The sequence below is a fragment of the Cyprinodon tularosa genome, unplaced genomic scaffold, assembly GCF_016077235.1.
Source record: "Cyprinodon tularosa strain WSP-4 unplaced genomic scaffold, ASM1607723v1 ctg740, whole genome shotgun sequence".
Taxonomy (NCBI): Eukaryota; Metazoa; Chordata; class Actinopteri; order Cyprinodontiformes; family Cyprinodontidae; genus Cyprinodon; species Cyprinodon tularosa.
Genome location: NW_024039497.1, coordinates 288,855 through 299,777, shown reverse-complemented (window position 1 = coordinate 299,777; position 10,923 = coordinate 288,855). Strand labels below are relative to the sequence as shown.

General features: G+C 39.7%; 1 protein-coding gene across 1 annotated transcript; it reads left to right on the top strand.

Moving 5' to 3' along the window:
* Window positions 1-7,215: 7,215 nt before the first annotated feature.
* Window positions 7,216-9,030, top strand: LOC119773070 (tripartite motif-containing protein 16-like). Its single transcript, XM_038269882.1, has one exon. The coding sequence runs from the start codon at window positions 7,234-7,236 to the stop codon at window positions 8,884-8,886; it is 1,653 nt and encodes a 550-aa protein (XP_038125810.1). The 5' UTR covers window positions 7,216-7,233; the 3' UTR covers window positions 8,887-9,030.
* Window positions 9,031-10,923: the final 1,893 nt, after the last annotated feature.

Here is a 10,923-nt window from a genome sequence, read left to right as displayed (position 1 = left end):
GACACTGACGAAACTATATTTAAAAACATTGTGATTTTGAAAATCATCAATAAATGATAATTGACTGAAATCAAAAAATTTAAAAAGAAACTACAATTTTTTTGTTTTGCACACTAACACTAACACCAGTTAGTGCTTCAGATCATGGGCTCCCCCTACAGGAGATAAATCATCCAGGGACACTTTGTGAAGATCCCTGGATCCTGCTGTCATAACCCCCCTATCATAACCATATCACTATGACATAATCTGCCATATGTCTGCATACTTACATCGGTATTCATATTGCTGCAATAAAAAAAGTAAAAACTGATCTTTTTATCTGTATTATAAAATCCTGTGCTCCATTATTTGAAGACCCGTCTTCATAGCCCTGCTGTTTATGGTTTAATTTTTATATTGCCAGTTTTTTAAGCTGTTGCTGACTGTTAGACTGCTGAGTAAAGGTCAGAGAAAAGTAGCTTAACTTTTTAACCAAGATGGCTTTGCTCTTAAAACGAGCCAAACCTTCTGTTTCTTTCATTTTTTTAAAGCTACAATGCTCTACAATTACAAGGATTTACTGATAGAAATGTAATATACATATGTTGTTTATTATCGTGTACAGTACAAACTGAAAGTCTCAATCTTTATGTTTGCGTTGGCTTAGAAATAGCTACTTATGATAATTACACAGGCGCAGGTGTCACATTAATGGAGGCAGACATCTTTGCGCTGACCAACTAGTGACTGTACGGATCATCATTACACTGGAATGGGTCTGTGTCGACTTGGACTTCTATGAAATCTATACCCCACACTGTCTGATAAAATACGATTATAAAATCATCTACATAAACAAACCTCATCATTACTTGACAAGACAGGCGATGTGGGCGCTGTGGAAGCCATTTTGTATCATCAGGGCCTCTGTATTGTTGGAGGGGGAGAAGCAGTTGGGGAGCGGTTTATGATGCTGCAGTCTGACCACCAGATTTCGCTGAAACTTACACACTAGCTTTAAGAAAAAGAAATCTTCCTGGGCTTCCAATTAGAATCTTTTATTTTACAAAAACTCCAATTATTTCTTGTAAAGGTCAATGGCCACACTGATCTTAGTTCTGATGTTTTGTTTTAATGAGCTTTCTGGAAACATGTCAGAATAATGAAAAAGTACACTGTTTTTATACATACTAGCAGGCAACTGTAAAAATAAGTTATTTTGGACAGTAAATTTAGGCACGTACTTAACACCAGCATTTTACAGTTTGCTCATAGTTTTTGGTTTTCTAACACAGACTTGATGTTCAGTTGAGTTGTGTTATATTTCGTCTGGGTGGTAGATTTACTGCTGTCAGTTCTTGTCATGTCTGTAATCCCAAACCCAGTAGCAAATCCTTTTGGACATTTTTAACATTTCCCCAAACTAATTCATAAGCTTTTTAATAGTAGAAAAAGTCAGGAAACATTGGCTATATTTACCTCCAGAGATGGTAGAAGAACCGCCATAGCCTGAATGCTAATGGTTTTTTTTTTTTCATCTTTGCACCTCTGCACTAAGAACAAATGAAAGACCTCCTTAAAAAGTTTCAGTTTTTCAGTTTAATTTAGATAGTGGTACAGAGAGTGGGCAGAGAGTGGTACTTCAGAAAAAATGAGTTCCAGGATCACAAAACATAGCTAGCATTTCGAGTGTACCAGAGCATTGAAAGCAATACCAGCAATCTAACTAAGGGCATTTTATGGCAGAAAATCAAATAAACTATGCAGTATGATGAACCCAATAAGGAATGAAACAACAAAAATTTTTATTTGAGTGAGATTTTAGAGGGACGTCTGTAAGCATCTAATCATAGACATCACACCAGGACATAAAGCCGGTTTACCAAAATATAAATACCGGTACTCAATTTTATTTTTATTTAACTTTTATTTTAACCTTTATTTTACCAGGAAGTCCCTTGAGATAAAATCTCTTTTTCGAGGGAGACCTCAATGTGTACAATGTTTAAGCAACATCAGCTTCTTTTAACTATTACATAAAGACTTAAAAAAACATAGTCAACTGAATTGAATTTGTCTGTGTAAAAAGCTTATTTGAATATTCCGGCATATGAAGATAATAAAAAAATAAAATTGAACTTTATTGATCTCATATTGGAGAAATTTTTCCTCTGCATTTAACCCATCCCCTTGGATAGCAGTGGGCTACCATAGTAGTACGCCCAGGGAGCAGTGTGGGGTTAAGAGTGGCAATCTGTGAGAGTGGGGCTCGAACTCAGAACATCAGGATTCCAAGCTCTATGCACTAACCACTAGGCCACCACTCCCCCTATATGAATCAGGTCTATTAATCTCTTAATGTACATTGTGACATGATACATGTTAGCTATTGGTATTGGGTTTATACTGGGTGATCTAGGAGAGGCCAGGAGTAGAGCCGCCTCTTCACTTTGAGAGGAGTCAGCTGGGATGGCTTGAACATGTTTTTACAGATTCCCGCTAGACACCTCCCTCTTGGGTGTGTCTGAAGTACAACATGGTGAGGAGGCTCAGTGCACAGCCCAGATATTCTGGACAGACTATGTCTCTCAAATGGCCATTTATTCCTTTGGGCTTCCTTCAGATGAATTGAAGGAGGTCTGTGGATATGGATGCCTGTTGTGGGAAAAAAAGTTTTCAACTATTTAGTCCAGTTAAATAAGAGATTGATGGATTTACTCAGTCGGCACTTTATTTACTTTGCAAAGTTAGCAGTATCTGCACTCTCTGCTGACACTAACTGCCCGACCCGTTCCGGCATAAGTGGAAGGTGAGTACAAGCACGGATTTATAGTTTTACAACATATCATGAGTAGCTGACTTTATGATGGATTCAACTCAACAGAAATGACCTCTGATCTCCGGAGCACTGATAACAGCAAGAAGAGTCACTCCCATCTACAGTACCAGGAAGTCAAGACGGATAGCTGTTCCAGTAAAGCTTCATGTGACACATTAACTTTCTCTCAACTGACACACAAGTGAAAGAGCATTTCAGAGAGATCAGATGGATTCTGCAAAATTATCTTGTTGTATTTGTTTGGATATCCTGAAGACCCCAGTGACTATTCCCTGTGGACACAGCTATTGTATGAACTGCATTAAAACTTACTGGGATCAAGAGAAACGAAAAGGAGTCTTCAGCTGCCCTCAGTGCAGGGAAACCTTCACACCGAGGCCTGTCCTGGTCAAAAACATTGTGTTAGCAGATTTAGTGGAGGATCTAAAGAAGACTGGACTCCAAGCTTCACCAGCTGATCACTGCTATGCTGGACCTGAGGATGTGGCCTGTGATGTCTGCACTGGGAGGAAGATGAAAGCTGTTAAGTCCTGTCTGGTCTGTATGGCTTCTTATTGTGAGAATCACATCCAGCCTCACTATGCGTCATTTGCTTTTCGAAAGCATGAACTTGTTGATGTTTTTTCAAAGCCCCAGCAGAATATTTACTCCCGTCATGATGAAGTAAGGAGGATTTTATTTAATAAATTTAAAACAGCTGCCCCGGCGGCAGCTGAAAGGACTGAGAAGCAGAAGGAGGTGGAGGCAATGAAAAAAATAATCCACCAGAGAATAGTGGACAGAAAGATGAATGTGAAGGTGCTTCAGAAGAAGATGGATGCCGTCAGTCTATCTGCTGATAAAGCAGTGGAGGACACTAAGGCATCACCCTCCTCTTCCATCAACAAGCCAATTAAAAACAGGCCTTTATCAATGGAAACACCTCCTGACCCTGTTCCAGGTGTCTCTTCAGACATGAAGAAATTGCAGCCAAAAGAGGACATGATCAAAAACTTCAAAACAGACAAACTGGTGCAAGAAATCAAATCCCCTCCATTAAAGACGTGTGGGAAATGTGGTAAGGCTCTGTCCAGCACTCAGCCAGCTCTTCAGGCCTTGGACAAAATCTTCCACTCCAGTTGCTTCAGTTGTGTGAACTGCCAGCGCCCCCTGCAGGGCATGCAGTTCTATGACAAGGAAGGTTTACCACAATGTAAACGTTGCTACACTAAATGTCTGGCTGATTGCTATCGATGTGGAGAGAAAATCACTGGCCGCATTCTGAAGGCTATGGGAAAGTGTTTTCATGTCCATTGTTTCTTTTGTAGCACTTGCTCCTGCACGTTGGACGGAGTCCCCTTTATCACAGGGGAAGACAACAAGCCCTACTGTGTCCAGGATTACCACAGGCATTTCTCTCCTGTGTGTGAGACCTGTAAAGAACCGATTGTTCCAGGTCCAGGCAGTCAGAAAATTATGAAACTGGTAGCATTTGACAAAAACTTCCACATTCAGTGCTACCGAGCTTAGGAGCGTACTCACACTCTTTCACTTTTAGGTGATAAATGTCCAAGCTATCTTTTTAAGGGCAGGATTCTTTGCATCAAGGGCTACAATGGGAACGTCTATTAATGATTGACTGCTCCACAAGTTTGATTAACTTCAATCTGTAGCTGTTTTCTCAAAGCTTTATATAATACATGTGTACAGGTGTGTTTGACTGCAGGTTAAGAGCAGCACACCTTTGATCTTTTACCCTTTTATTTATTCCAGAGCAGGTTCTGTACTTATTTAATGCCTTTTGTGTTTTTTCTTTTTTGTTGTTTTTTTTGTATATCTCCTCTTTTAAAGTCTTTAATTTAATGTTTTTTGTGTTAACTACAGCAGGTTTTAGATACCAGATAAATGTCTAAATACCAATTACAGTTTTTCTTATATGTGATGTAATATTACATGCTACCATAAAAATGTGTGTTTTTATAGCCATACATCGAGAAATATCATAGTCATCAAAAATAAAGGCATATAAAACACCTCTGACTGTCAGTATTTCAATACTTGAACTAAGTTTTGGAACTAAGTCAACTATTCAAAATATTCAATTTTATATATATCTATGAGAGAGGGAGAGTAGAAAAAGAGAGTATCATATGTCGCCATGTCTTAAGGTTAATATACTTCTGAGGCTGCTATTGCTAATAATGACAGCTTTGAGACACCTCCTGTTCAAATAAAGTAGTTGCTTGCATTGCTTAGAGGGGACTTTGAGGTCAACATTTCATAAAAACAGTCTTTAAATCTTTAAATCCATGCACCTTTTCTTTGAACCTTGATTTTTTCTTTTCATAGTGTGGAGTTAAAAGTCTAATATTATACGATATTTGAAAATTGAAAATATTAACACTGATCCCACCAGAGAATGTTTTTAACCTTTGAGCAGGAGAATTTCTCTCAGATTAGATACCTAGAAAACATGAACCGATAACCTCGTCATTCTGCCCTCTTCTTTTTTTTCCCTGTGTCGTGTTCAGCATTATGGCAACAGAATTGTAAACTGCAGTGTGCCGTGCCCTGCCCAACACTTTTGCTTTGCCAAGGGAGGCTGGTCAGGATGAAACACCTTCCTTGATCATCAAATACATCCTTCATTATTTATTTAAGAGTTATTTTTATTACAGAAGTTAGATGAGTAATGCCAAACCTGACAGGGGGACAGGGGAAGGGAAAGAAAAAAGAAAGAGAGGAAAGAAAAAAAACATATTAGCTGATGTATCTGTAGAAGACATAAACATTTCCTGTGGTCACTGTAGGCAAACATTCTGCCCTCTTGTAAACGAGCTGTTGTAGCTTTTCATGCCCTCGCCCTCCAGAAGGCCACGCTCCCACACCCTGCAACCAGGACAACCAATCAGATTTCTTAATGATGGTGGCTGAGCAGCTTATACTGAAAGTGAAAAAAACACACAAGTTAAGTTAAAGCAATATTGAGTTGATAGCGAGTTGATAACCAGCTTCGTAGTACTGCTGAGCCTGATTGGAATTGTTGTGGATGGGTTGAAATGGATAATCTGAGACTAAACCCGGGCAGGTTGAGCTCCCTTCGTGGTGCAGGCCTCAGCTCTGTCTTTCTCTGTTGTTGCAACATTGGCCTTAACTCAAACTACATTTACTACTGATGGTGGTCAGAGGGCGTGGTGGTGCCTCTGTACACCAGCCTCACTTCTGTCATTGAGCCCCAGGACAGCTGTGATGACACAGATATAGAAAAGAATGCATACTGGATTGTAGAAAATAAATGAGAAGAAAATAACATCAGTCAACAAAAACTATGACTATCCGGGAACCTCTGTCCTGCCCCAACCCAGGTAAATGTGCACCTTTCAAAGCTGCATGCCTGAAGGCAGGGTACTCCATTACCCCATTTAAACGACCCTTGATCTCCATGCAAGGGCAGAAGAAATGCATACACATTCTTGTTCTGCTCTAAGAACCATGTGTCGACTTCCATTGATTTTCACTAATTTTCAACCCTTTTTATGCCCTAACCCTGACATATCTGTGAAGATTCTCAGTCATCCAGAGTTAGATGCCAAGATTGAAAAAGTTCAGTCTAGGCAAAAGGACTTGAAGTTTTCTAGAAGACATGTCCCCCTTATCCAAGAAGATTCTAACTAGTGGTCGGGAGAACTGAGATCAGTATGCTGTGGGTGTAACAAAGAATTACATCCTTAGAGCTAAGACCACTTAGACCTAAGTAAGTCTAAGAATGGCAAAATAAGAAAAAAAGCTTAACTAAAAGGAAAGCAAACAGTACAAGAATATGAGTCACAGAATACGTAAATAAGACTGTTGCCAACAATAAATTAAAATTATCAGTTAAACGCAGAAAGATAAGGTAAATATATCAATTACAACAAGAGGGCATCAGTTTAAGCCATTAGGCTTTGTAATGAAACTCTACCCTGCTGGTGTTAAGACAAAGCCTTTATAATAAGTATTCCAGCCACTTAAACCAAACATGTGTCACAAAAACAGAAATATTTCTCAGCTTCTTTGATAAATGTAGTTCATGACAGTTTATAAAATTAAATTGTTGCATGTAATAAAATGTTGTGAATCAAAAATCCCCAACCACTTCCAAAAACCCCCAGGAACTACGGCCTGCCAACAAACACAAAAACCAAAACAGAAACCTAAACTTTGGAGATCCCCTGCTACTCTCAACAAGCTCCACCCTATGAAATACCGAGTTTATCTCTGCTGTTTCCTGCTTCCTCCTGTTTCATGTCTGAAAGCTGTTGGATTGATGTGATAACTGAGTCGATTACAGAAATTCCTGCAGATTAGTAAGTAAACTGGCGTTTTTGTCGGACACATCTAGAGGAGGTAAAGACGACTGGAGGTAATTGTTGAGAAATTGAAGAGAAATTCAGATGGATTCACAAAAATACTCCTGTTGCATCTGTTTGGATTTACTGAATGATCCGGTGACTATTCCCTGTGGCCACAGCTACTGTATGAACTGTATTAAACAAAACTGGAACAATCAGAGGAGAATCTACAGCTGCCCTCAGTGCAGGAAGGAGTTCATACCGAGGCCTGGACTGGTGAAAAACATCTTGTTAGCTGAATTGGTGGATGACCTGAAGAAGACTGGACTCCTAGCTGCTGAAGCTGATCACTGCTATGCTGGACCTGAAGATGTGACCTGTGATGTCTGCACTGGGAGGAAAAGGAAAGCTTTTAAGTCCTGTTTATTCTGCCCTGCGTCCTACTGTGAGGATCACCTCCAACCTCACTATGATGCTCCGTCATTGAAGAAGCACAAACTAGTGGACCCGTCCAAAACTCTCCAGGAGAACATCTGCTCTCGTCATGATGAGGTGATGAAGATCTTCTGTCGTACTGATCAGCAATGTATCTGTTATCTCTGCTTAATGGATGAACATAAAGGCCATGAAACAGTCCCAGCTGCAGCAGAAAGGACTGAGAAGCAGAAGGAGCTCCAGGAGAGACGACAACAAATCCAGCAGAGAATCCAGGACCAGGAGAAAGATGTGAAGCTGCTTCAACAGGAGGTGGAGGCCATCAATGGCTCTGCTGATAAAACAGTGGATGACAGTGAGAAGATCTTCACTGATCTGATCCGTCTCATCCTGAAAAGAAGCTCCGATGTGAACCAGCAGATCAGATCCCAGCAGGAAACTGAAGTAAGTCGAGTCAAAGAGCTTCAGAAGAAGCTGGAGCAGGAGATCACTGAGCTGAAGAGGAAAGATGCTGAGCTGGAGAAGCTCTCAATCACAGAGGGTCACACCCAGTTTCTCCAGAACTACCCCTCACTGTCAGCACTCAGTGAGTCTACAGACGCATCCAGCATCAATATTCGTCCTCTGAGATACTTTGAGGATGTGACAGCAGCTGTGTCAGGGATTTGGGACATACTGCAGGACATTTTGAGAGACACATTGACAAACATCTCACTATCACTTACTAAGGTAAAGGTTTTAGACTCTGAAACAGAACCAAAGACCCGAGCTGAGTTCCTCAGATATTCAAATGAAATTACGCTGAATCCAAACACAGCAAACAGAAAATTGTTATTATCGGAGGGAAACAGAAAAGTGGCCCTAATAGAACAGCAACAGTCTTATCCTGATCATCCAGACAGATTCACTCAAAGATGCCAGGTTCTGAGTAGAGAATGTCTGACTGGACGCTGTTACTGGGAGGTGGAATGGAGTGGGGGAAGAGTCGATGTTGCAGTTTCATACAAAAACATCCGTAGGGAAGGATGGTCAGATGAATGTTTATTTGGATTAAATGAAAATTCTTGGTCATTATATTGCTATGCAACAAGTTACATATTTTATCACAGAATTCAAACTTCAATATCCGGTCCAGTTTCCTCCAGACTGGGAGTGTACCTGGATCACAGAGCAGGTATTCTGTCTTTCTACAGCGTCTCCTCCTGCCTTTCTACAATGACTCTTCTCCATAGAGTCCAGACCACATTTAGTCAGCCTGTTTATGCTGGGATTGGGCTTTATGACAATGGATCATTTGCCAAGTGTGTTAAACTAAAATAGTCACAATTAAAATGAGGTTCAGTTGGTCAAAATTTGTATTTTACTTCCAGTTTCTTTAGTATCGATCATTCTTGCTAAGATCACTGTTGTTTGTGTTACAAATAATTTTTTTTGTGTTAGAAAAGGTAATGGTAAATTATCTCCAAAGGTAGCTCTGTCTAAGAAAGGAGCAGTAAGGCAGATAAGATCTGAACTGCTTTACATGGTAAATGGCATGTACTTATATAGCGCCTTTATTCAAGTCAGGAGACTTGACCAAAGCGCTTTACACTACATTCATTCACCCATTCACGCACACACTCACACACTGATGGTGGCAAGCTACATTGTAGCCACAGCTGCCCTGGGGCTAACTCACAGAAGCGGGGCTGCCGTACACTGGCGCCACCGGGCCCTCTGACCACCATCAGTGTCAAATGTCAAAAGAGATGAAAGAGAGGGCATAAACTAAGCTACCATAAAAGATTTGCCCATAGCAAAGAGAGAAGAACGACTAAACAAACAGGCCCAACTCTATTATCTATGATGCAGGTTGTTAATAGCAGAATTATGAACAGAGAGAGAACATTACGTTAGAAGTTGAATCAACAAATAATGTGAATTTGGAGACAAAGAGTTAAATGTAGCAGCGTAAGAGAAGATGGCCTCTATGTCCTCCAGCAGTCCAAGCCTATAGCAGCACACCTATAGAGATAGCTCAGGATAACCATAAGCTGTTTAAAAAGATTTAAACCTAGTATAATCTGAATTGACCTGCATGAGTCTTCAAATTTCTGCACTGGTATGCCCCCAGTCTGGTTCACAGGCTTTAACAGTAATGAATCCAATTGCTTATGCAGATTTAGACACTAAATCAGACTTTGAGGTCTAAAAATCACCTTCGAGAAACATTAGCCTCTAATGCTCCTTCTTTGCCACTGCTGGCCTCCTGATACGGATCTTTTATGTTGTTTTTTTTCCTTTCTTTCTTTCAAAATGCTCTGGTTATTTTGATGTTTTCAGTACGTTTTTACGGACTTGTTGTGGCATCTGGTATCCACCCTTTTTCATGATCCAAATCCATGCTGTATTTCTGATAACTGCACCCACCTGTGTCTATGTTGTTTCCTCTAATATTTGTTTATTGTTTGCTCCTTGATTGCCAAGTTCCCGTTTTTCTTTGTCACTGGTTCCCTCTGTGTACTATCAGTGACTGATGACAGTGGTGGGTTGTATAGTGGAGTCAGTTCAGCTCTGCTAGCAATAACACATTTTAGCCATTGTAAATGGCATAAATCTATGCAGATGGAGTTATTTTATTACCTAAATGTGATTATAATACAGTACTTAATAAAAACCTGATTAGAGCCTCATACCCTGTTTGTTTAGGTTTGCCCTGTAATCTGTAATGTACTGGGAATTTAATCCAGCCCATTGGTATTTGCAACAGATTGGGAATGTGAAAGGTTGTGACACTAGTTAACTAGTTTATCCGGAGGGATTTTTGGTTATTTACAGAACCTGAGACAATGGAGTCTAAGCTTTCCAATGTAAAACTTGTGGGAAAAAAAATTATATATATATATATTGAAGAAGATGTGATCATGGAATGTTCAGCTTGTACAACAATGAAGGATTTTTGTATGCACTTTTTTTTGTGTTCTTATTTTGTATTAATCAGTTAAAAACAAATATGTTTGTTTTAAGTATTGCAGATTTAAAGAAATTTGTGAAGAAAATGTTGTTGCATGCACTTTAGCTATATAGGGTGCAGTTCTGTGATGTGCCCATGAAGACGAATTTGCGCATGAATTTGCCTTGAAAAAGAATAATAAATTATGGCTGAGGGAGCAACACAGTAGTTTCACTGTGCTGCCATGAAAGTGATGCCACATGCGTAAAACAAGCTCTGTTTCAGTCATTCCACTAAAGAGATTAAAATGAAAATGAAGAAGAAACAGAAGTTAGAGATTATTCTCTACAATCACCCTGGAAGCCAGCTGGGTGCTAACAAAAGCTGTTCAATTAAATACTTTTGTATACCTTGCTTCATTACCG

Excerpts from the sequence above, each read along its gene's own strand:
- LOC119773070 (XM_038269882.1), top strand. The coding sequence starts at position 7,234 with ATGGATTCACAAAAATACTCCTGTTGCATCTGTTTGGATTTACTGAAT.